General features: G+C 55.6%; 3 protein-coding genes, 1 long non-coding RNA gene and 3 other non-coding genes across 17 annotated transcripts; 6 read left to right on the forward strand and 1 right to left on the reverse strand.

The window, feature by feature from the left end:
* The first annotated feature begins 561 nt into the window (after positions 1-561).
* Positions 562-12,895, forward strand: PABPC4 (poly(A) binding protein cytoplasmic 4). 9 transcript variants are annotated; one of them, XM_052698746.1, is made up of 16 exons: positions 564-664; positions 867-1,089; positions 6,347-6,540; positions 6,844-6,959; positions 7,453-7,592; positions 7,862-7,956; positions 8,528-8,665; positions 9,254-9,349; positions 9,834-10,106; positions 10,380-10,467; positions 10,635-10,754; positions 11,270-11,397; positions 11,542-11,635; positions 11,743-11,873; positions 11,966-12,065; positions 12,553-12,895. In XM_052698746.1, the coding sequence occupies exons 2-15, from the start codon at positions 897-899 to the stop codon at positions 12,050-12,052; spliced, it is 1,893 nt and encodes a 630-aa protein (XP_052554706.1). In that variant the 5' UTR covers positions 564-664; positions 867-896; the 3' UTR covers positions 12,053-12,065; positions 12,553-12,895. The 9 variants fall into 9 exon arrangements, with proteins under 9 accessions (XP_052554707.1, XP_052554706.1, XP_052554705.1 ...); XM_052698745.1 differs by having other exon boundaries at positions 11,966-12,895; XM_052698749.1 differs by lacking the exon at positions 564-664 and adding an exon at positions 3,986-4,368 and having other exon boundaries at positions 969-1,089; positions 11,966-12,895.
* LOC128088429 (small nucleolar RNA SNORA55) lies at positions 8,969-9,099 on the forward strand. The gene has a single exon (XR_008210248.1). It is a non-coding gene; the product is annotated as a small nucleolar RNA SNORA55 (small nucleolar RNA).
* Positions 9,607-9,735, forward strand: LOC128088423 (small nucleolar RNA SNORA55). The gene has a single exon (XR_008210241.1). It is a non-coding gene; the product is annotated as a small nucleolar RNA SNORA55 (small nucleolar RNA).
* LOC128088428 (small nucleolar RNA SNORA55) lies at positions 10,873-11,005 on the forward strand. The gene has a single exon (XR_008210247.1). It is a non-coding gene; the product is annotated as a small nucleolar RNA SNORA55 (small nucleolar RNA).
* Positions 12,896-13,080: 185 nt separating the features above from the next.
* PPIE (peptidylprolyl isomerase E) lies at positions 13,081-16,242 on the forward strand. 3 transcript variants are annotated; one of them, XM_052698762.1, is made up of 10 exons: positions 13,081-13,137; positions 13,204-13,302; positions 13,370-13,413; positions 13,629-13,655; positions 13,979-14,060; positions 14,552-14,652; positions 14,977-15,100; positions 15,172-15,357; positions 15,785-15,927; positions 16,002-16,242. In XM_052698762.1, the coding sequence occupies exons 1-10, from the start codon at positions 13,107-13,109 to the stop codon at positions 16,068-16,070; spliced, it is 906 nt and encodes a 301-aa protein (XP_052554722.1). In that variant the 5' UTR covers positions 13,081-13,106; the 3' UTR covers positions 16,071-16,242. The 3 variants fall into 3 exon arrangements, with proteins under 3 accessions (XP_052554722.1, XP_052554723.1, XP_052554724.1); XM_052698763.1 differs by having other exon boundaries at positions 13,088-13,137; positions 15,172-15,362; XM_052698764.1 differs by lacking the exons at positions 13,081-13,137; positions 13,204-13,302; positions 13,370-13,413; ... (1 more) ...; positions 13,979-14,060; positions 14,552-14,652 and having other exon boundaries at positions 15,005-15,096.
* A 482-nt stretch (positions 16,243-16,724) lies between these two features.
* Positions 16,725-23,820, reverse strand: LOC128088338 (bone morphogenetic protein 8B-like). Its single transcript, XM_052698761.1, has 7 exons — positions 23,421-23,820; positions 19,711-19,903; positions 19,033-19,181; positions 18,621-18,815; positions 18,361-18,440; positions 18,098-18,208; positions 16,725-17,354 (listed from the first exon to the last, which is right to left on the reverse strand). Exons 1-7 carry the CDS (start codon positions 23,818-23,820, stop codon positions 17,205-17,207), a joined length of 1,278 nt encoding a protein of 425 aa, XP_052554721.1. The 3' UTR covers positions 16,725-17,204.
* Positions 18,780-20,492, forward strand: LOC128088340 (uncharacterized). The gene is made up of 3 exons (XR_008210224.1): positions 18,780-19,199; positions 19,273-19,423; positions 19,795-20,492. It is a non-coding gene; the product is annotated as an uncharacterized LOC128088340 (long non-coding RNA).
* Positions 23,821-24,006: the final 186 nt, after the last annotated feature.

The raw sequence follows: 24,006 nt of genomic DNA on the forward strand, positions 1-24,006 counted from the left end.
TGCAGGGTAAAGCAAAGCGGGGACTGCGAGAAACCACTTCCTGAATGCTGCACATCAAACGGTGGGAGGCATCGCTCCGGGCCTCGGGGGTTTTCTCCCCACAGTAGCGCGCAGATTACAGTGGTAGGTGAGGAATGGATCTTTGCTTCTTTTTCCCAGGGTTTTTCTAAGATTAAACATCTCCGGTAACACATCCTGGCACCTTTTGATCTGCCCTGTAGGGGAAATCCCCGAAGTCCCCCGAGCATCCTTGTTCTTCAGGCTAAAAACACAATGGAGAGCCTATGGGAACGCGGGGCTGTGGTTGGTGCGGTCTGGCGGGGGCCGTGGGTGGCGCACGGCAGCGCTGAGCCCCTCGGCGCCGCGCTGCAGGCCGGCACACGGCAGCGCCGAGCGCCTTTCCACGCCGGCCGCTCTCGCCGTCACGCGGCGCGGCGCCGCTGCCCCCTGCCGGCCCTCCGGACCGGACGCCGCCACGGCCGGCAGGGAGCGCCTCTCGCCCCGCGGTCCTCCCTGCCGCAAGGCGGCGCTGCAGCGGACGGCGCGCCGCAAGGACCGCTCCTGCCGCCTCCTCCCCGCCGCACGCGGCTCTCACGGCGCCGCGGCGGCTATAAAGGGGCGGGAGCCGCGCACCGCCCCTTCTCTGCCCGCTGGGCCGCAGTGCGTGAGTGGGGCCGGGAGGAGGAGGAGGAGGAGGCGGGGGGGAGGGCGGCCGCGGCCCGGTGCGATCCCGGCCGCCGCGTGGGGCTGCGCCCATCGGGGGCGCTCGGTTGGGTCGGCGCGGGTCGCGGCGCGCCGTTCGCCGCGTTCTGGCTCTGGTCCCGCCCGCTGGCAGCGCCGCCTCTGACCCGCGTTTCTCCCCGCAGACGCCCCGAGCGCGCGCAGCCGTCCGGACGATGAGCGCGGCGGGCAGCGGCTACCCCATGGCTTCGCTGTACGTGGGCGACCTGCACCCCGACGTGACCGAGGCGATGCTGTACGAGAAGTTCAGCCCCGCGGGGCCCGTGCTGTCCATCCGCGTGTGTCGCGATATGATCACCCGCCGCTCCCTCGGTTACGCCTACGTCAACTTCCAGCAGCCCGCTGACGGTACGCGCCGCGCCCGGCGCCCTCCTGCCGTTCCTCGCGCCGCCGAGCCGCTCGCTGTGCTGCCCCGCACGATGGCCGCGCGGCTGCCGGACGCTCGGTTCTTCGGGGTTCCGCTCGGGCGGAGCGTTGCCCTGCCGGCCGTCCCGGCTGCTCCGTACGGAGGAGATGCGGCCTTGGGGAGGTGGGGGCGGGGGGGGCGGCGGTCGGACCCGATGGCCTTACGGGCCTGCAGCCTCAACGGTTCGTGGTTCTGTGTGTTCTGTAGCAGCCTTTCTGTGCGCTCCATCCGTAGGGTAAGTAATCACCTGACCAGCAGTTGTGGAGCTGGAGGCGTTTTTCACAGGCACTTCTTACAGAGCAGAAGTCTCTTCTTCTGGCTGCTCACCTGTTGTAACTTTGCTCCTGGTAGAGCTGATGGCTGCACGTTGCTGTGTGTGCAGGCAGCTGCGCAGCACTCTGACGTTCTTGAGCTGGTGGGAAAGGTTCGTTGTGCAGTGTGGGGAACTGTGCTGTCTCATGGGCAGAATCCATGCTGGTTTACTCTGGCTGGATTGTTTTTAATAGTTTCAATTTGGCACCTCCTTAAGTCAATCTTCCAGGGCTAAAGCAGTGGAAACGTACAAAAGATGGGACAGAAAAGGTGATTGTGTGTGTGTGAAGCGCCTTTTTTCTGTAGAAGAGTAGGTCGGTATTTTCTGCCCTCGTTTTCAGAGCCATTACTTGTTGACTGGCGCTCATTTATTGCTCTGAGCGGTGGTTTAGCAGGGTCTATATATAGACATCTCCAGAACAGATAGGCGAGAGCGCTTCCCTTGGATTCAGAATCAATTCATAACAGCCAGTGACCTCCTGTTGCCTGCAATTGGCCGTCCTGCTTTACAGTTTTGTAGAGAGCAGATAGCAGATAAATACATTGCCTTCAGGTCAAAGTCTTCACGTGGTGTGGAAAAGAAATGTCATCACAAAGCCGTGCTCCTGCAAGCCAGAAGAGCCTGTGAGCTCTCGGCGGATTTCATGTGAGCTGGCTGTGATGTGCCCTCTGCCGCTGTCCTCTTCCCAGCTCAGGCTGCCTCTGTGCTCTTAAAGTAGAGAAGACCTGTGTCGTGTGGGTGTAGGTGTGATGTTGGAAGGGAAGGGAGCCGTTGTGTGTGCTTGCTGTAGCAGGAAGAAGTTCTCATAGAAATATGGAGATAGCCGGCCTCCGCGTGTGTGTCAAGGCAAACTTTTTATGGTAATAAATAGGCGTGAGGCTGGGGGGATGTTGCGTCATTCTGGGCTCCTGGAGAAGCAGCAGACGTTTTAGGAAGTCCCAGTGCTTGGATTGATACTTTGACAGAGTAGCTGGTGTCCTGTTACTGGTAGGTCTTACAAGGTCAAGTGACTTGAACCTTATCTTTCAGTTGCTAATGTGCAAACTCTCCTGCCTCCACAAAGAGATCTGTTTCGAAAAGCTCCTTCCTGGTGCAGCAAACAGCAGCGTGTTATTTTGTATGAGTAAAGGGCAGCTACTGTGCTGAATGTAATGGGGCAGAACATCAGCAGGTGGGAGGCAGAGCAGCTGGTGTGTTGGGGTCTCTCTGAAACCAAGACTCAAACTTCATGGAGAATATAATTTTTGTTGTCAAATGCATGAGTTTTAGGTTTGGCTTCATGGTGGCTGTGCTTTCTGCATGAGGGCTTTCAGAGAAGACAGATCTGTGCTTTCGTTCTAGGGATGCATAATCAGAAATGCATTTGGGCTTTATATGTCCATTCTAGGAAATGATGGGCAGCATTCTGTAGCACTGCTACAGCACGGTGCATAAAAGCACTCGGGAAGCTTTGTGCTCCCAAAACTTGTAGGAAAGCTCTTGTGGGCACACTGCTGGTGTGTTAGAAATGGTGGAAGGCAGTGAAGCTGATAGGATGGTTTGTATTTCCTGGATACCTTCTGTAGAAGTGGAAGTGCTTTGTAAATCTGAAGATTTGTCACATCTTAACCTTTGTGTGGGAAATGGGATTCTCTCCTTACTGACCAGAACTGTAAATTAGAAGCAGAACTGTTTACAAGGCGGGCAGCAGCCAGAACTTTGCTGTTCTTTGGACCAGCAGGGGATCACTGTGTTCACATCCTGAACATCCGAGTTTCCAGAACTCTGCTTCTAAACTGGCTCAGGGCTTGCATTTTTCTTGGTTTTCCTCAGTTAATGGGGTGATGCTGTACCCTGGGTTACTTTTTGGACACGCGTTGTCTGATAGTCCACAGAGAGGTTGTTTTTAGTGAAAATGAGCTCTGCTGCCTTCAGCTGAAGCTCTGTGGCACAGCAGTGGGTGGATGCTCAGTGCTGGGTCCGTGCTGTTCTGATAGGCAGCTCAGGGAATGCTTCGAAGTTCTGGCGAGTTCAGACTTGGCCGTGGTTGTTAATATTTTTAACTGTAAGTGGAAAGAAAACAAACTCATTTTATTTGGAAGAAAAGCTTTTAAATATGTTCCTCATGCAGTCTCGTGTTGCAGGGTTTCATAACGTTGACAGTTAAGACAACTCAGATAATGATGGAGAGAAACTTCAACGTGGCCATAGAGATAAGCTGCTCTGGGAGTACAGAGAACACCACGTGTTTCTCAAGCCAAGAAGGAACCTGAAGCTGGGATGAGATAAGTGTCTCTAAACAGAGAGCTGTAGGAAGGTATGGATAAACTTGTCCCTCCTCCTTAAAGGAGAGACGGCAGCCTGAAAGATGTGCAGTGCAAAGCAGGGGTGCAGTTGGGTGGAAGGAGTGGTTTTGTAGGTGATCTTCACTGCTGGCAGCGTTTTGTTACGCTTCAGTGATGAAGGGACTGAAGGAATGGGCATCAAGTATGCTGATTAACCTTGCCAGCTCTAAGTGGCTAAATGTGCACTGTTTTTGTTGTCAGGTCTTTATTACCTAGTGACACAAGCGAGAGCACAGAGGTCTGCAGAGCAGCTGATAAAACTCCTTGTGCTGAGCTTCTGTGAGTGACTCCTGGTGCGTATGTCTGTGCTGCTCAGCCACACGGCCATCTCCAGCACTGTGTTAGCTCTGTGTCAGGGAGCCTAGCCTGCAGGTGAGAATCATTACTTTGAGGCCTAAGGCAAGCTTCAAGGAATGCTCATATATTGGTTTTCCCTGTCCAAAAGGCACTTGAAGAAGAATGGAGAAAGCCTGGAAGAGACTCAGTGTGTGAGCAGTGTTGGGTTTGAGTTGCAGTCCAGCCTGCTGAGAGGATGACAGGAACCAGTGGGAGAGAAACAGATACAGGAGCTGAAATGGCTGAAGGTTGGTGGCTTAAGTAGGGGGAAATGAGGAGGCGTTCGCTCAGGTGGAGGAAATGAATTTGCTGTGTTTATTCTGGGTCACTGTTATCCCTGTGCCGATCCTTTAGGGGCTTTCTCAGGTACTGGTGTGATGTGACTGCGTTTCTGCCTGGGAGTGTGGCAGCCCTCAGGTTAAGAAATCTGTCTGGGGCTTTCTTGCACCACTGCTAACAAGTGCTTTAGCATTTGCACGTACGTCAAGCAGAGTATGCTACTGCTGTGCAGTGCTAGATGGCTGCGCAGAGCAGGGCAGTAGCATCTGCTTACGATGTGCTTAGAAAGCTTGACAGAACCGTGAGCAGGTTCCTAGCCTGTATCTCAGTGGCCGCACAGCGCCTCGCAGTTCCTCTGGTTGCTTGCCTCTGCTTCCTCTGCTCGGCACCTTTCAGCAGGAGCTGTTTCTGCTGCAGATGGAACATGCAGCTGGTTTGTGTCCTTGCCAGTGCGTGCTTCTGCAGGAGCTCTCCTTGCTATAAATAAGCACTGCCAAATTTGACGGCCTGCACCGAGTTGCCTCCTGAAGCGCCTACCAGGAGTGGCGATGGGGACAGCCACAGGGCTGCTCTGATTCAGAGCAGCAGCTGAGGAATCATTTTAGCATGGCAGTTAATTGAATGTAAGGCTTTTAAATAGCTAGTGGAGCGAGTAGAGCCCTAGCATGTAAGATTTTCCTCTGAGATGGTTTTTGTCCTTCTAATGTTGTAAGTCTCTCTGCTTCAGTAACGAGATCCAGCAGAACTTGTTTCACAGTAGGGGTTGTGTGAAGGACTGGGGAAAAAAGAGATGGCACCAGTTCCACTTAAAGAGCAGTAGCAGGAAAAGTCTTCAAAGCACATGAGAAGGTCTAATAAACTTTCGTGCAGTAGTTCACTGATTTTGAGGTAGGGAGTGCAGGAGACTTCTGTAGGCAGTGCCCCACTGAGGATCTGGAGAGCTCTGTGAAATGCTGTATGGCTTCTCTGCTCTAACAAAGCATCACTTGAGAGGAGAAGTATTGGTGTTGGCTTTTGGGCTGAATTTGCTGCCCTGAACTGATATCAGTAACTGAGTGACAGTGGTGTGAAGAACTGAGCCAAAGAAATTTGGAAAACTTGGGTTCTGCCCTGTTAGTGTTCCCTGGTCTTAATGCGTATTTATCCCTTTATTTCCCTGCCTCGTGCTAGGAATCAAGTCTCTCTTTCTCTGCTGACTCCATGTTAGGAGCGTTTCCTGGCTCAGAAGAGTCACAAGCATCTGAAGTTTATGAAGCAGATCCTGACGAGTGTACGCAATGATCCGTTAATACAGCAGTAGGCAGCAGAAATAGAATCGTGACGACGGGGTTCAGTGTGGCCCAGGATGGCAGCGCTGAGGTTTCAGAGCTGAGTTAAATGCTTCCCTGTTCATCAAGTTGGGTACCTGGGCCTTTTTCTCAGCATGTTGTCTGTTGTCACTGTTGCCCTTTAGTCAGAAAACTGGAAATCATTTGTTGGCCACCAATGATAGAGGCTGGTTGTGTTCTTCCCTGCCAGCCGTGCGTTTGTGTGCGTTCTCCGTCTCTGACCTGACAGAGAAGCGATCATTTTCTCTTAGTAGAAATGAGTATGAGTAGGTGAGAGCTGCCTGCATCTTTCCCTTCTTTTGATTTCAGCAGTTTACCTTCATAATAGCGAGGAATGTAACCAAGTGTAAGTACTTTGGCATTCATTTTTCTGTGGCTATGAAAACATCATAATGTCAGTTCAGAAAAGATTATTAAATCTGTTATGTTCTCAAATATGTCTAGTAACTGTGCTGCAAGGACCTCCCTTGAAACATGGAGTTAAACTAAAAGTAGCCATCGGAATTGACCCATGTTATCATCCCAAAGTCTCTCTAATTTCATTTACATTGCCACTCACGTGATGGAAGCCTTTGTGCTTTAACAAGCCATAGAAACCTGTTCTGCACTTCTCTTGCAGCTGAACGTGCTCTAGACACCATGAACTTCGATGTGATCAAAGGGAAGCCCATTCGCATCATGTGGTCTCAGAGGGACCCCTCGTTGAGGAAGTCGGGGGTTGGGAACGTCTTCATTAAGAACCTGGACAAATCCATTGATAACAAGGCACTTTATGACACGTTCTCAGCGTTTGGGAATATTTTGTCCTGCAAGGTGAGATGTGGTGACTTTTTCCCACTCCACTGTAGTGGTGACGCGATCAGAGACACCCGGTGTAGGAGGCAGGAGTGGCACTGTCACCAAATGGAGGGCTGCCTCTTGAAGGCAGAGCTGACCAGAAGGTCAGGGATTGCTGGAGTTGTCAGGTTTGGTCATGAAATGAGCCAGTCTAAGCACAGGCATCTCACTGCTTTGGCCCTCAGCAGCCACCTGCTCTCGTGTGCTGACGCTGCGGTTGAGCGTGGCGGAGGTGTGCGCTCCCAGGTCTGACGGATTGGTTTCCTCCCATGTGTCTAGGTGGTGTGTGATGAGAATGGCTCTAAGGGCTACGCATTTGTGCACTTTGAGACCCAGGATGCTGCAGATAGAGCCATCGAGAAGATGAACGGCATGCTGCTAAACGACCGCAAAGTGTGAGTGTCACAGCAGCAGCAGCAGCGAGCGCATGAACCGTGATGCATCTCGGTATTAACAGGGACACACAAGGTTCTCCTGGCCCAAGCCTTGGCCTGCTACCTCTCCACTACAGGGCTGGTGAGTGACCCTGCCCAAGCCATAGCCTGCTCCCCTTCCATTGCAGGGCTGTGGTTTCCCTAACCAAGCCTTGATTTGCTCCCTCTGCAAGTGGGCTGGGTGGGTGTCTGGCCAGTACTCTTCACTGCAGAGATGGGTGGGCATCCTAGGCTGCTGCTTTTCACCGCAGGACAGGGGACTTTTCTGGTTGGTCTGCGGCCTCTCTGTCCTTCTGTTCTGGCACTCTTTTCTTCTCCCTGTGTCTGGCTCCTACTACAAAAAAGAATTCTTTTTTTTTGCTTCACTGCAAACCACGTGCTGTTTTTCCTTTTTCTTTTTTTTTTTTTTTTTTTTTTAAACAAGTTCCTCACTTAATTTCATTCTTTCATGCAGATTTGTTGGGAGATTCAAGTCTCGTAAGGAGCGGGAGGCTGAGCTGGGAGCCAAGGCAAAGGAATTCACCAACGTTTATATTAAGAACTTTGGGGATGACATGGATGATGAAAGGCTAAAGGAACTCTTCAGTAAATATGGTAAGTACCGAAACTCTAATGCGACTGTGAATTTCATGAGCTGTGCTAATTTAAGTGCTGCTGCCATCTGAATACGTCTGCTGGGGTGACTTTGAGGCTGATGAATTGGAAGAGTTGAGGAGTGGGCAGTAATTCTGTCAAACATTGGACAGGAGGCAGAGAGTGGCCAGCAGAGGAGTGAGAGCAGAAGGCTAGGGTGATTCTGTGGAGCTTGATAGACTTGAAATAGCCTTACATTATGTTTCACTAACCCTGTCCCTTGGTAACAGGTAAGACTCTGAGTGTTAAAGTGATGACAGACCCCACTGGAAAATCCAAAGGCTTTGGCTTTGTAAGCTTTGAAAAGCATGAAGATGCTAACAAGGTATGACCGAGTGTTAATGCTGCCTGCGTGTCTTTGGAGAAGAGCTTTCTTGGCTTGCCATAGAAGCCGGTTGAGATAAAATTCTGCCTCAGATGTAAACCTCTTCTGGATGTGGGGGCTTGAAGCCATTCGCACGTCACCACGTTGTGACCTTACTTCAGGATTAAGCTGACACTTCTCAGGTTACTAGATGCACGCAGAATGCAGTTGTTTAATCTGAACATTAATTGCTGAAGAAGTGCTCTGGTGGATGGCGTAGGGAGTGAGTGTTCTTAGAGCAGTGTCTTTGGAGCCTTATGTTTGTTACTGTTTGACACTGGCTACAGAAGGGGTGGGGGTAAATTCACAAGTTCCTGCTGTTAGTCCAGCATTACGGTAAGGTTGTCAGCGTGGTCTCTCCTGGTAACTTCAGTTTATCTTTAGTTAGCTGGTGTAAAACGGGAGCAGCGCAGAGGTGCTGTGGCAGCTATTGGCCAACGAGCAGGGAGATCTTTGGGCAGCCAAGTTCTTAACAGGATCGGCTGCTGTCCTGTTCCAGCAACTGACAGTTTTCTTTGACCCCTCTGTCCAGGCAGTGGAAGAAATGAATGGGAAGGATATCAATGGGAAAATGGTGTTTGTAGGCCGAGCACAGAAGAAGGTGGAGCGCCAGGCAGAGCTGAAAAGGAGATTTGAACAGCTAAAACAAGAGAGAATCAGCCGGTACCAGGTGAACAGCCTGTCCCTCTTCTGAATTCAAGTACCGTTTTCCATCTGTTGGTAGACTTAAAAGGCACTGGCCGCAGTCGTTGCCCTGTGGTATATTCTTAGAGTGCAAACTTTAAGGTGACTCCATGGAACTTGGAGGCAAAGGAGATTTCCGTGCATGGTCTTCACAGTGAAGTGCTTAGGAGGATGTGAGAGAAGTCATGCAGTCATCGTTAATTTCGCATGAGCATACCTGAAAGGATGGAAAGAGATGCGACTCTGAGCTGCTGTTGGTTCAGTTTTTAGCAAAATTGTGCCAGAGATTGCATCTGAATCTTTCCCACTCCTTGCAATGCAGTGCAGGACTGGGGACACATGATGCAACAAGAAAGCAGAGGAAATCCAGACAGGCTCTTTCACTGCACTGGGGTTTGTCTCTACACCTTTGCAACATTTATTGCCATCAATCTTGGTATGACAGATGTCCTGCTGAGTTGAGAGGTTTTAGACAAATGGCAGCTTTGGCAGATGGATGCTGACAGTTGATGTGCTAAAGATTCTCTTTATTACTGTAGATGTCTTAATTATCCCACTGTTCTCTACCTTTCAGGGAGTTAATCTGTACATTAAAAACCTAGATGACACTATAGATGATGAAAAGCTGAGGAAGGAATTCTCACCTTTTGGATCAATAACAAGTGCAAAGGTACTGTGGGGCTTGGGGATTTTGGGATTTCAAGGCCCGAGGAAGGAACTGTGACTTGACAAAGGACCAAAGGGCAGATGTATATCCCCTCATTGGTGCAGTCATGAGAATTTTGGGCAGATTTCCTTGGGTCTCATCGTGATTTTACTGATAACTTGTTTGATTCCTCATCAGAAGTGGGGGGGACAAGAGGTGGAAAACATTGCCATGTCATGCTGATTGGCAAGCAGGCATTTCTTCACGTTTGATTAGAGGCTGCACCTAATCTTTCCCATTCCTTGCTGTGCAGTGTGAGTCTGGGGACGCATGGTGCTGACAGAAAGGCAGAGCAAATCCAGACAAGTGGTTCTTCATTGACTAATTGTCCCTACACCTCTGCAACAGTTCTTCCTTGAAATCTTATATTTCTCTGCGGTCAAAAATAGAGGGGATTCTTAAACTGTTCTTGAAATGTTGCTCTACCAGCAATTGGTCTTTACTGCAGGTGATGCTGGAAGATGGACGGAGCAAAGGATTTGGCTTTGTCTGCTTTTCCTCTCCAGAGGAAGCTACGAAAGCTGTGACAGAGATGAATGGTCGAATAGTGGGCTCAAAGCCACTCTATGTTGCACTTGCACAAAGGAAAGAAGAGCGGAAGGCTCATCTAACTAATCAGTACATGCAGCGCATTGCTGGCATGAGAGCCTTGCCAGCCAACACAATCATTAATCAGTTCCAGCCTGCTGCTGGCGGTTATTTCATGCCTGCTGTGCCCCAGGTAAGCTGAGCAAGTTAGTATGGTGTTATGATCATTTTAACTGTGCTTGGGCCCTGAGTTGTTTGCATTCATCCCATTGAGTCTTTCTTATGCCCATGAGCAAGCAACTCCTAATGGGGAGTGCAGTCAGTGGAGTTAATTGTGACGTCCCGGCTGCGTGCTCTCTTAATTTGAGTTGGGCGTTGAGTCTGGGGAAAAACTGCCAAAACACACTGCGAACAATGCTTGTTGTTCACTTAGATGTTGCCTTTAGCTCGTTTGGTCTCCCTCCAGGCTCAGAGCAGACCCACTTACTATGCACCCAATCAGATGGCACAGATGAGACCCAACCCGCGCTGGCAGCAAGGAGGAAGACCTCAAGGTGAGCGTCTAGAGACGGCTTTGGTGGTGTGGCCCTCTGGGTTGTGCCTTCTGGCATGAATGCATGCTTTCCTTTCTGTGCACAGCTTCAGCTTGCTTCCTGTAGCTGGGCGGCCCGACTCAGCGGTCGGTTCTGGTTTGAGGATTTCCTCTCGTTTCTTCCATCAGGCTTCCAGGGAATGCCAAGCGCCATGCGCCAGTCTGGGCCACGGCCGGCCCTGCGCCACCTGGCCCCTGCTGCCACTGCTCCTGTCTCTCGTGGCCTCCCTGTTTCTGCCCAGCGAGTCGGTAAGGCGTCTGCCTCCCAGGCTCTCCTCAGCTGCGGGGTGAGGGTGCTGTTGAGACTTGACTTCTGCTCACAAAGGTGGTGGTCAGAAACAGACGCCTGCAGTGAGGGGCAGAGACAGCACCTGAATCTTTCCTATTCCTTGCTGTGCAGTGCTGGTCTAGGGACAGTTGGTGCTACAGCACAGCAGCAGAAATCCAGATGGGTTATTTTCCACTTGCTTGGAACTCATCTCTACAGCTCTGCAACATTTACTGCTGTAATAGGACTGCAGGTTATGGATATTGTTCTCAGAGTGGAGCACTCAAATTTTATTTGATGGCGTAACTAGACAATACCATAAATGCAGAATGTAGAATAGTCCTTTTCTGAAATATCCAATTGTAATTTGGAGACCAGTTTCTAAGCCAGTATTTGCCTGTGCGGTGCATAGTTTGAATTTAGCGGTCATTAAGATGCCTCAGGTTATTTGCTGTGCATTCCTTCGGGTGTTTTTAATCCCGCTCTCCTTTTGCAGGTGTTACCACTGCAGGACAGAACTTGGCTCCTCGTCCACCTGTAGCAGCTCCTGCTCCCAGAGCAGTTCCCCCTTATAAATATGCCTCAAGTGTCCGCAGCCCACATCCACCTGTACAACCTTTGCAGGTAACACAAGGGTCTGTGCCTGAAGCAGCTGCAGGCCAACAGGTTTTACGTGCAGAGTTTTTGCAGTTTTACATACTGAAGGGCTTTTGCAGAAACAATCAGCACAGCATCTATTTTTGCATCCTCCTATCTGCCTTTCTATAGGCACCTCAGCCTGCAGTACACGTGCAGGGACAGGAGCCACTAACAGCCTCCATGCTGGCTGCTGCCCCTCCCCAGGAGCAGAAACAGATGCTGGGTGAGTGAAACTCTGGTTCTTCCAGATTGCATTTTACTTTGGAAATGTCCCCAGGTTTCATCAACAGCTTTTAAATTAAAATTGTGTCTGAAACCCTTTTTTTCTAGGAGAACGTTTGTTCCCTCTTATTCAAGCTATGCATCCCAGCCTCGCAGGGAAGATCACAGGAATGTTGCTGGAGATTGACAACTCGGAGCTGTTGCACATGCTGGAGTCTCCAGAGTCCCTCCGGTCAAAGGTAAGCTGGCCTGTTCCTTGGCTGGGGGCAGGCTGTGGGGCCCTTCGGCTGAGAGAGAATTCTCACTCGCTGGCTCATCTGTCTTCCTGGAGGTGGAGGAGGCTGTCGCAGTGTTGCAGGCTCACCAAGCCAAGAAAGAAGCTGCCCAGAAGGTGGGTGTGGTTGCTGCTACCTCTTAAGCCAGGAAGACTGGTGAGTGTCTCAGTCCTCGGCTTTGATTAAAAGCTTCCAGGATTGGTAAATAAAGCAAGGCAGTCACTGAGTGTTGGTCTGGGAGGCTTATGTTGGTTTGGGAGTGGCGCTTGTCTGATTTTAGCCAGTTCTTCAAAAATCTGTTTAATTAAGCGTTGGAAAGATGATGTGTGAATTGCTGAAGTGTTTCTGTTGGGAGGTCATGGAAGTACAGCAGATTGAGATGAGTCTTGTGCCAGTGCTGATCTAGGAGATAAAATGACGTGCAAGATGTTCTGGTGACTTCAGGGTGAAGTGCTGTGCTGGTGCCATTGCTTGTCCTGCAGTCATCTGCCTGCAGCGTGCATCAGAGGCTGCTGCCAGCAGAGCCATTCCTGGTGCAGCTCTGCCCAAACAAATGCTGTCTCCTGTGTCCAGCTCCAGACGCCTAGAGAAGGCTTTTATTCCCCAGTACCTGGCTGGTTACTTCTTCCTCCTTTTCCTGCAGGATGCAAAGAAGCCAAATAGCCCCTGCCAGGTGTCAGCTCTGCAGATTCTGCACTGTGCTGCAGGACTCAGGGCCGTGCGGCACGTCGCGTAGTTACACTGCATTTTATAAACCAATCCTTAAACTCCTACCAAGCCGACTCTGCGCAGCTCTAGATTTCCAAAACCAGAATTGAGTTTGCAAGCTTCCCTTGTGTCACAGCAGGGTTACCGCTTGTCTTTTCGAAGCGCAACATCGAGGATTTCCAGTTAAAGCATTTTGTGGTTTTGGTTTTAACTCAAAGTCCAGTGTGGAAAGTTCTGGAAAGTCTTTTGTCAATAAAGGAATAAAATCTTTGTCTGCATTTGTCATCGTTCTCTTTTGGTGCGTGATTTTGACGTGACTCGCGGCACTCGACGGCGTTCACTTGCTGCTGGGGTTGCTGTGAAGCTCCGGGCGCTGGGCGCTTCGGTTCCGGTTCGCCTGCGCTCGCACCTCCCCGCCCGCAGGGGGCGCCTTTTTTCGGCGCTGCGGAAAGGCGGGATTCGCGCGAACTTCCGGGGCGGTGCGCTAAGATGGCGGCCACCAAGCGGGTGCTGTACGTGGGTGAGTGGGGCCGGGGGCTGCGGGCTCCGCGCGGGGCGAGCGGGGCCGTAACGCTGTGCGCCGCAGGCGGGCTGGCGGAGGAGGTGGACGAGAAGGTGCTGCACGCCGCCTTCATCCCGTTTGGCGACATCACCGACATCCAGATCCCGCTGGACTACGAGACCGGTGCGTGGCGGGGCGCGGGGCGGCGGCGCGCTGTGAGCCGGGCTCTGACCGCGGGCTGCGTTCACAGAGAAGCACCGAGGTTTCGCCTTCGTGGAGTTCGAGCTGGCGGAGGTGAGAGGAGGAGCAAAGCCGCCCTCCGGGATGGCGGCCGGGCCGCGGGGGCTGCCTGCAGCCGAGAGATCTGCCCGGGGCAGCGCGCGGCGGCTTTGCTCCTCTCCCGGTCTGCGGACGCGGAGGCAGCTGCGCCAACTCTGTGTGCCCAGGCTTTTTTCTTTAAAGGAAGAGAGAAGTGGCTGTAACGAGGCGTCCTATTGCTCTTCACACAGGATGCAGCAGCAGCCATTGACAACATGGTACGAGGCCTGCCCTGCTTCACAGCCCGGAGCTCATCTCTGCTAGGACACGGCTGGCCCTGGCCAGCAGCTGCAAACAGCCTGGGGCAGCTCCTGCCACGTGTGCTGGGTGGTGCTGCAGACACGGGTCTGCCTGCGACTGTTGTGCCTGGCCCTGCTTTGCTGGCGTTGCCGCTGCCTGTGGTCTCCGTGCAGCTCCTGAGCTGTGGGGCCCCTGTGGTGCTCAGAAGTGGGGAGAGAAAGCCAGCCCTGCTCTTTATGCAGAGGGGACGTAGTGAGTTTTTACCCTGTGGTGGGCTTTGTTCTTTTTTTGTTCTTTGTAGAACGAGTCTGAGCTCTTTGGTCGGACAATTCGAGTGAACTTGGCCAAACCAATGCGAATTAAAGAAGGATCATCTCGGCCAGGTAAGTTGGTGCCTAGGAGAGGAGAAACTCCTGTGGGCGTTCAGCGCTGGGCGCACATCGGCCCTTTTGGTTTCCCAAGGCTCTGCTTCCCATTCAAGCCTCGTGGGGTCCCAAGAATCAAAAACATCCCCCAGCCCCTCAGACAGACATGGCTGGGCTTCTGGTTGCTCTGTACAGGGGGCCAGACGCACTCACACACCAGGCAGGGTTTCTGTCACACCGGAAATGGGAGGGAGCCCAGCCATGCTCAGCAAAGTGCTGGCGAGAGGTGGATGGTGACATGCAGCCAGCGGGCTGTGGGTTATTACTTGGGGGAGTTGCTGGCTCTGTCCCCGTGTCCCCATGCGGGGGGTGACTGCGTGCAGTTCTGGGAGTGGTTGGGCCAGCAGCACCCAGGGTGCAGTCCTGCTGCTGCCAGAGCTGTGCTGAGTCCTGAGTTGCTTGGCCCTGGGCTCAGCACCCCGTGCTCACCCTGCCCTGCTCTGCTACAGTGTGGTCAGATGATGAATGGCTGAAGAGGTTCTCAGGAAAGACTCTGGAAGAGAACACAGAGGAAGGAGGAACAGAGGCACCCAAAGCAGAGACACAGGAGGTAGGGATGGATGGAGCTGGTTGTGCCCTGCTGAGTGCCTCGGAGTGGGGAACCTGGGGATCTGGATGCTACCAGCTTTGGGAACCAGGAGTGAGCTGTGGTCATGTCAGTCCCTGTGTCCCCAAAAGCTTGCTGAGCCCAGAGGGAGCTGCGTGTTTTTGCTGCATCCTGCAGCAGCCCCTAGGCTGTGAGGAGCCACCGTTTGCTGCCTGCTGCCTTCAGGGACTTTCGGAGCTGGACCTGCTGCCGGCCCTGTGCCGCAGGCTGGGGTCAGACCGGCCATCGGGTGGCAGAGCTGAGCAGCAGCGCCTCCTCCTTGCCTAGGGTGAGCCTCCTGCCAAGAAGTCCCGGGCCAACCCCCAGGTTTACATGGACATCAAGATCGGCAACAAACCTGCAGGGCGGCTCAAGATCCTGCTGCGGTCCGACGTGGTGCCCATGACCGTAGGTGAGCGGTGCTGCTGCCCTGCGGCCCTCGGGCTGTGTGCTGGGCTCACCTCTGCCCCTCGCCCCGGACAGAAAACTTCCGCTGCCTCTGCACTCAGGAGAAAGGCTTCGGCTTCAAGGGGAGCAGCTTCCACCGCATCATCCCCCAGTTCATGTGTCAAGCTGGGGACTTCACCAACCACAACGGCACTGGAGGAAAGTCCATCTATGGGAAGAAGTTTGATGATGAAAACTTCATCCTGAAGCACACGGGGCCAGGTAGGGTGAGCGCTGTGGGGTTCCTCGAGCTGCTCTGACCGCAGACTGCAGTGTGCCCAGGGCAGAAATGCAGCCCCCTGTCTCTGCCCACACGCTGTTAATTTCAGTCTTATATCATGGAGAATTTCAGAGCTGCTTTCCCGTTGAGTTTTAGGGGAGGAATGTTGCAGTGTAACTATGAGCGGTGGAAAGGTGGCAGAAAGCAAGCAGGCTGATCTCCAAGGCTTTGCTGTTGCTGCAGTTAAAAATAGATTAATGCTCTCTACCACTTCACTCTGCTCATACTTGTAGGTGTTTCTTGGCATCGTCAGCTTCCCGCAGTTTCAGTATTCAGAGACTCTTAAAACCTGCATCGTCTGTGCAGCACAGGGGGGTTTTAGTTAATTACTGGCATTGCTCCCAATAACGCTGCGCTGTTTGGCCCCAGGGCTGCTGTCCATGGCAAACTCCGGCCCCAACACCAATGGCTCGCAGTTCTTCATCACCTGTGATAAAACCGACTGGCTGGATGGGAAGCACGTGGTGTTCGGGGAGGTGACGGAGGGCATGGATGTGGTGCGGCAGATCGAGGTCGGTGCGGCAGCGAGGCGGGCTGTGTGCGTGCAGCCCTGCCCCCGACTGCCAGCCTTCCTTCCCTTCTGCAGGCTCAGGGCACCAAGGACGGGAAGCCGAAGCAGAAGGTGATCATCTCCGACTGCGGGGAGTGCGTGTGAGCGCAGTGCTGCTGCCCAGCTGCCCCTGCAAGGGTTGGTGCCCCGTCCTGCAGCGGGCTGAGCGGGGAGGCGCGTTGTGCCTGTGCTGCTTCCTGCTCCCACTGTGCCCCTCGCTTGGCAAAGACTTCCTATATTTCACAGAAATAATAAAACCGAGTGTTCGAAAAACAAAGGCCTGTCCTGGCTGTTGGGTTCTCACTGAGTCAGGATGCTCCTTAAATCTCAAGGTTTGGAATAGTCCTTGCAGACATCCCCACGCAAGCCCTGACCCAGGAGCATTCGGCCCAGGGGCATGGCTGCGTCCTGAGCCGCTCTGCGTTGCCTTCATCAGCAAATGGAACCTTTCTGGTGTGTTGAGCCCTTACCCCAGGCAGCAGGATCAGGATGTTCCTTTTTCGGTGCTCACCATCCTTGAGTTTGGGTTGGTTTTCTGCATTTTTTCCTCTTTGTTTTTTCCTCTGTGTGTGGGTAAGCCAGGTTCCCTGGGTGCCCCAGAGCAGCCCCAGCTGCCACAGCGCCTGCTGGGCTCAGCTTCAGGCAAACAGGAGCAGTTTTAGGCCATCGTGAGTACTTTTTCATTGCGAAATTCAGCGTGCAGAACAGAACGTCATTGTGCTGTGACATTTATGGAAAAGCAGCAAGAGAAACGCTGTGTTTACTTTCCAAACTAGGCATTTATTTTATAACAGTGTTGTAGCTCAATATGTATTATTTTTTTTCCCCTTGGCTGAGTTTTGTGAACTCTAAGTAAACAGGAGCCTGTTAGTCAGCCGGCTACTTAATTGGCTGAGGGTGTTTTTGTGTAGGGAACTGGAAGCCCTGCTTGGAGCCCAGCTGTCCTCGGAGCCGCCCTGCCTCACCCCGGGCACCGCACATCCGCCACGGCCCGACGTCACCGACCACAAATCCTCTTCCTCTTCTATATATTTATATCTACGCATGTATAGTATGGATGTTTCTCATTATATGTGGTGAGAGAAGGGAAGTTTTATATTATTTACATCCACTTCTGGGAAGGGAAAGGGCTGGGCAGACGGGTGGTGGTGTGTCGGGTGGGCAGCCCGGGTGCTGCTGCAGTAACCCCCTCCCCCCTGCACCCAGCACGGATCCCGGTGCCCCTCTTCCCCCCGGTGCTCAGTGGCAGCCGCAGGACTTCACCACCATGTTGCGGTGCTTCTTGAGGATCACGTTGTTGTTGCTGTCGTAGTAGAGGACGGAGGTGGCACTGAGCTTGGTGGGCGCGCAGCACGCCTTGGGCACGGCCTCGGGCTTCATCAGGTGCACCTGAGGGGCAGAGGGGTTGTGGGCATGGGAGAAGCCCCAAAGCACCCCGGTTCTTAACCTGGGGAAGCCTGGGTGAATGGGGGATTATTTCCAGCCTTTTGTAAAAATATTTATTCTAAACCCTTGGCAGTCCTCTCTGCAGTCAGTTTATATTGGATCTGGGCGGCCCTTCGTTCATTTGAGTCCCTGGACCCAGAGCTGAGCCCTGGCACCGTGAGCTTTGCAGGCAGCTCCCCCTGGCCTCACCCCACATGTGAGCCATGTGCCAGCACGGCTCTCCCAGCTCGGAAGTCCGGCGCTGTGCTGCCCAACGCTGCCATTTGCAGCTCCCAGTGCCAGGTGATTCACATCCATGCTGGGAAGAGCCCTGGGCCGGGGCTGAGGGTGGGTGCCCACAGCGGGGGGGGGCTCAGGCAGCTTCATTAATGCGAAAACTAAACCCTGCCAGGAGACACCTTCAAAGGCTCAGCCAAGGACTCGGCGCTCCCTGTAATTAACTGCGAGCACCGGAGTCGGTGTGACTCCACCATTGGGAAATCAAGCACTCACAGGTCAGGAAATTCCAGAAATTAAAGCATGGGTTGCGATGTGGAGTGGATTTGGGAAAACGGGCAGCAAAGCCTTCCTGCTCGGAATATGCTGAGCCCAGCGCTTGGGCTCCGCCGGGCCTCGGGGGGCAGCTTCTGTGCATGGGGACAAGGAGGGGACCGGCACCAGAACCCCCCAGCAGTGCCAGCACTGACCAGGGACTGCAGGATGGCGTGGTTGGTGGCGTTCATGCAGGAGTCCAGCGGGAAGGCGCACTCCCCCTCGCAGTAGTAGGCTGAGTAGCCCTGGGGGGCGATCACCCAGTCCTGCAAGGAGAAGACGTTGCACTGGGGCACTGCTTGCTCCTCCATTCCTGCTCCCCCCCACCTCCTCCCCAGGTTTGCTCTGAAGTTTGGGGTCACCAAAACTCCTGCGAGTGGCCGGGAACTGTGGCTCTGTGGGGAGATCGGGACCGTACCAACCAGCCCAGGTCCTGGAAGCTGACATAGAGCTCGTGCCTCCGGCAGACCTGCCGCCCATCTGCAGAGTGGACATCATCTGTGGAGAGAGGGAGGCAGCGTCAGCCCGGGGTTGGGGCTGTACTGTGGTGCACAGGGGGCACACGGAGCCGCCTGGGTGCAGGCAGGTCTGTGCTCCCGGCCTGGAGGAGCAATATGGGAATGGGCAGCAGAGCCTCGCGCTCCCTGCACAGCCCGGGCTGCTCCGCAGGGCTCTTACCAAAGATTCCTGGCAGCCTGTTGGGGTGTGGGAGGTCGTTGCTCTTCTTGGGCTGCCTCCTGCGCGGTGCTTTGGCCGCTCGCGTGGCTCGCACGGGGCTGGCGCTCGCCCGGAAGAAAGTCACCATGAAGGGCTGCTTGGAGCGGGGCCCACGGCGGCCCAACAGCCCCACCGAGCCCGGCTCCACACTGAGCCCTGCAGGGACAGAGCGGGGCACAGATGCGGGCAGGTCCTGCAGGCCGGCACTGTGCAGCATCCTCAGCTCCGCACGCAGCGCTCGAAGGGCGCCCACGCAGTGCAGCCGCATCCTGCAGCGCTGCCCACCCCGCAGATGGGAGCTGCACACTGCAGAGCTGCGGCAGCACTGAGAGTGTTTCTGGGGTTCAGGCCCCAAAGCTGCAGTGGTTCTTACCATTGTCTGTCTCCACGTAGAGCCGCAGGCCCAGGTTGTGCTTGCGTTCCACCAGCCAGTGGCTGCTGGCGGCTGTGACGTCGAACACCAGCCAGCCCTCGGTGCCGGCACGCAGCTGCTGGGCGTCCAGCAGGAACAGGTTGGACTCCCTGCAGATGGGCACAGTGGTGAGTAACACCCTGAGGCTCCTCCATCCCACAGCCATTCGTGGAAATGACTCCTGTGCCCGTGCCCATACAGGCCCTGGTGCTGCGAGGTCAGGACAGCGCCTGTGGCTGTGTGAAGGTGGCACCCTGGCAGCTGCCCTGGGAAAAGCTCAGCTCCCTCCTAGCACTGTGTGTGTCACTGCCTGGGGACGCTGTGGAGCAGCATTTGGCACGGGGTGGGAAAGGTGAAGGGCAGAGGTGGTGCTCGACAGTGGCCCCAAACCCATCGCAGTCTTGGTCCCTATCTCTATCCCAGTTCCCAATCCTGTCCGGTATCTCAGCCTCCATCCCTGCCCCGGTGCCTCATCCTACCCCACTCCTCATCCCCATCATGGTCCCCATTCTGGTCCCCATCCCAGTTCTCGTCCCTATGCCTACCCCCGTCCCGCTCTCCATCCCTATCCCATCCCATCCTCCATCCCCACCCTCATCCCTCACCAGCCCCCTTCCCCACTCGCCCCATGGCTGTCACCTGTTGGCCCGCTCGGCGGCGATCTCGTAGATGCTGACATGCAGGGTGCTGTTGCCGTGCCGGCTGACGCCCCGCGCTTTGTAGATGCGGAACTCGGCGGCCGTCACCGACTCCCCTGCGGGCACCTGAGCCAGGTCGAAGCGGAACTCCTTCCAGTAGGGCTTTGGGGAGGAGGTGTCCCGGTCCTGCTCCACTGCGGGGCACGGGGGTCAGGAACCGCCCCCAGGGCTGACCCCGCTCCCCCCACGTGGGAAGAAGCCCCGCCGTCCCCGTGCCCTGAGCCCGGCGCCTGCCTGCCCTGTGCTGACGGCACACGGGACGGAGGGAGCGAGGCGAGGGCAGGCAGGCGCCCGGTCAGTGCTATGCGCCAACAATCCCTTTCCTTCCATTCTAAGTCTGCTTTCTACAGAAATCGGTGCCTTTTGGTAAAGGAAGCTTCTTTTTAAACCCATAAAGGAAAGCACCGAGTGCTGCTTTGCGGCAGGGCGTCCCACCGGCTCACTAATGTGTAATTATTTTCTTCAAATTGTTCTTTAAAAGTATTCCAGCCTGCCGGGGCTGAACATAATTAAGATGATTAACGCTCTTCCTGCTTTAAACATAAATGAAATGTCACAAATCTCAGCTTCTGCCTACTTTAAAAGACCCAAACACACAAAATAGTGAATAAATAATCAAACACCCTCAGATGCCATTTTAAGCCATTCCCAGTGGGGCACAATCCTGATTTCACACAGCCCAGTGTTTTCCTGCCCATCTGCACACATGCAGCTCGGCGCACCTCTCTGAACCGAGCGCCGAGATGCTCACTATGCATCCACAGGTCTTTTTTTTCCTCTCTTTTCCTTTTTTTTCCCTCTGAACCCAACGCCGCGTTCCTCCAGCCCTGGGGTTCACCACAGGGCTGTTTTATATAAAGCTCAGGGCTGGCGGCCGGGCGGATGCGGAGCCGCTTCCTGCAGGCGCTGAGCAGCCACTGCAGGCGGGGGGACGCCGGGACCCCCTGTGCTGCCCAGTCGGGCGCTGGGGCTGAGCCCCGGGAGCTGCAGTGGCTCAGAAGCCCTTTTCTGCACGGTTCTGTTCGCCCTGCTGTGCCAAGCGCTCAGCCCTGCCACAGCCCTCAGCGCTCCTGCAAAAAGCCCCACACCACAACTGAGCAGCCTCCCTGCAGCCAGCGAGCAGCCACAGCACCGTGCCAAGGCAGGGGACGAGCGCAGGGACAGCCAGCACAGAGCAGCATCTCTGTGCATCCTTCAGACACGGGCTGAGCTGAGCTCGCAGTGCGGCGGTGTTGAGGTTCTGTGCCCCATCTCCGCGCCTCTCTGCAGCTGTTGGAGCGGCTCTGCCTCCCCCCCTCGGACCCAGCTATTGATCGGGGCGGTGTTGACTCAGCACCACCACCCCACAATTAGCTGTGGGCGGGTGATCCGGGCTGCGGGCGAGGCACTAAAAACACCCAGCCCAGCTCCTCTGCTCTCCTTGCCCCCTCCTTCGGCACTGTCCCACCCCCAGGCTGCCGTGTCCCTCCCCAGCCGCCAGTGTCACATCCTCCATCCCAAATAATGGTAGCACCACACATACCTTACGTCATGGCATTGGGCCATGCGGCCCCAGCTCTGGTGCCCCCAGGCCCTGCACTTCTTCTCCCCCCCCCCATTTTATTTTTAGCTGCACTTCATTGCACGCATTCCGTGCGCTGCTTCTATAAACGCACATCAGTGGTAATTACAGGTCCTGGCTGCACCGAGCGGCCCCTGCGACCATTTCAGGCACTAAATTAAAAGGAAATGCCAGGATATTCGACCACATCAAGCACACTGAATGCTAAAATAGGTCTAAAGGAGGTGCAGGGAAGATGCTCCTTCACTTGCAAGGAGGGAAAAAAATAAACTCCAGAGCTTTCCAAAGCCAGGGGAGAAGAGGAGCACTCCCAGGCACAGTGAATGGCTGCTGAGCCTCCATTGGGCTCCCGCTCCTTCCCATGAACAATTCTTCCTAAAAGAACACAAAGGCCCCCTCACCTCAGGATAAAAGCACTCCCCTGGCTGCAGGCTTAGTGGCTGTGCCCCCTCCCCAGCGTTCTCGCAGAGCACCCCGTCGTCACCCATTGGAAGAGGACAGGTGGAGCCCGTGGCACCAAAGCCAACCCGAGTGCCAAAGGCGGCCCGGAGCTGCTGGTGCCATGGCTGCACCCGGCTCAGCTCTGCCAGCACGCGGGGCTCCATCACAGCCCGGAGCGGCGCTGTGCCCACCTTGTCACACACAGGGAGCGGCACAGCGCCCTACGGAGCACCGCCGTCCGCATTTGCACGTCCCATAAGGGTAATGGCACAGCCAATTATGCATGCAAATGAAAGTTAGCCTTCTCCCACTAAAAAATTTATTTAATTAAAATGAAGGGGCTGGAGAAGCCGCAGAATTCAAAGCCATTCAAATTGAAGGCTGAAGTTGTGCTCATCAGCTCTCTGCATGGGATCCAGGCGGCCCCACTTCCCATCCCACCCAAATCGGTCGCGGTTACAGCACGATTTGGTGTTCATGTGCCGAGCGCTGAGCAGAGCTAGGGGCGCACGTCCCAGCACCCACCCGCTGTCCTGGCTGCCCCATCCTGCAGGCACAGCAAGGGGGCTGTCCTGTGGGGTTTCCTGACCTCTGTGCAGCCCAACACTGCAGGGGGATGCAGGGAAGGATGGAGAGGACTTGGCAGACACCTCAGTAGCCCTACCTGCTGAGAGCTGCCAGCCCCGCGCCAGCCTTTGTTCCCCATTGCTCCCAGCATCGCCTGCATGACCCCACCCGCGTCCTGAAGCACTGATCCCACTGCACACCGTGGTGCGGCCAAAGCCCGGACTCTGCTCCGCGCATGGATACCCGACACCTCCCCCCGTCTTTGCACGGGAGCACCCCAAAAACCTCGTGCTTGGCCACAACGGGCAGAGGGGGGCACGCGAACAGCCTAAAGCAAAGAGCAGAGACAGGAAAAGCTGAGTACGCGTTCAGGATGCCAGCGGACCCCGGTGGGTGCCGGCTGGTGCTCAGCTGCATCGCCGCTCTCAGGTCTGGGAATGGGATGAAGCCGGAGCTCAGCAACCAGCCCGACGGGATTCCAGCAATAATGAGCGACCGGGAGGGTTTTATTCCGAGCCGTGATTCAGCGGTGTCCCACCGCAGGTAATTGGTGCAGTTCGCTGCTGGAAGGGGGAGAGCAGCGCCCGCCCTCCCCGCGCGACTGCTTCGTGCGCAACACCGCAACGGGGTGGGCGATGCGGCCCCGTCCTGCGGGGTTTGCAGCTCCCGCCGTTGTGCGGTGATGGAGATCGTACTCGGGGGCCGGAGAGCTCAACTCGCTGCAGCTGACGGTACAGCAGGGCTGGAGGCAGCGGGGAACGAGCGACCCCAAGCCACGCTCCGCGCACCGCTTTTCCCCACCACTTTCCCCTTCGCCATCGCAGCTTTCTCTCGGGAGCGCCCAGGTCTCAGCCCCTCGCCCCTCTCCGCCCCCCCTCCCGCCGTTCTTCGGAACGCCCCGACTTGGGGCGAAAAGGGGCATTTCCGAGCGGGGACGCGCTGGGAAAGCGCCCGGGATGACGGACGCCGGCAGCCGTCGGGGCAAAAACTTCGGTCCAGGGTCGGTTCTACCCGCGACGGCCGCTCCGTCCCGGTCCCCCCACCCTCCCTCTCCCCCCCGCGCCCCCCGGCGCCGCACTCACCCATGTTCACGAGGCTGACCACGGTGTCAGCGTGGCTGACCACGCTGCCCGGCGGAGGGCTCTGGGTGCTGAGCCCGGTGAGCACCGGACGCGACACCGCCTCCTCCTCCTCCTCCTCTTCTCCGGCCACGGCGTGGTACAGATCGAGCATGAAGAGCGGAGCGGCGGCGGCGGGGGCGCGGGAGGCGGCGGGGGCGCGCGGTCGGGGCCGCCCCGGCAGCCCCAGCACGGCAAGGATCTCGCGCTGCACGTCCCGCCGCTCCCCGCCGCTCAGCCGCCGCTGCGCGAACCCCGCGGGGAGGCGGCGGCGGAGGACGCTGCCGCTGCCCCACTGACACAGCACCGCCGCCGCGCACAGCAGGGCCACCGCGCTCAGCCGCCCCCCGCGCCCCGACCCCATGGCACCGCCGCCCCGACCCCCCCCGCCCGGTGCGGAGCGGTGCGGAACGGCCCCCGCGCGGCGTCGGACCCGGGAGAGGGAAAGGGACGGGCCCGGCGGCGGCACCGCCCCGGCCACGGTGCTCCACGCCCGGCACGGAGCGCAGCCGTCCTCCCACGGACACCCGAATCCATGGCCGCCTGACCC

Source organism: Tympanuchus pallidicinctus, unplaced genomic scaffold, assembly GCF_026119805.1.
Source record: "Tympanuchus pallidicinctus isolate F22 unplaced genomic scaffold, pur_lepc_1.0 scaffold33, whole genome shotgun sequence".
Taxonomy (NCBI): Eukaryota; Metazoa; Chordata; class Aves; order Galliformes; family Phasianidae; genus Tympanuchus; species Tympanuchus pallidicinctus.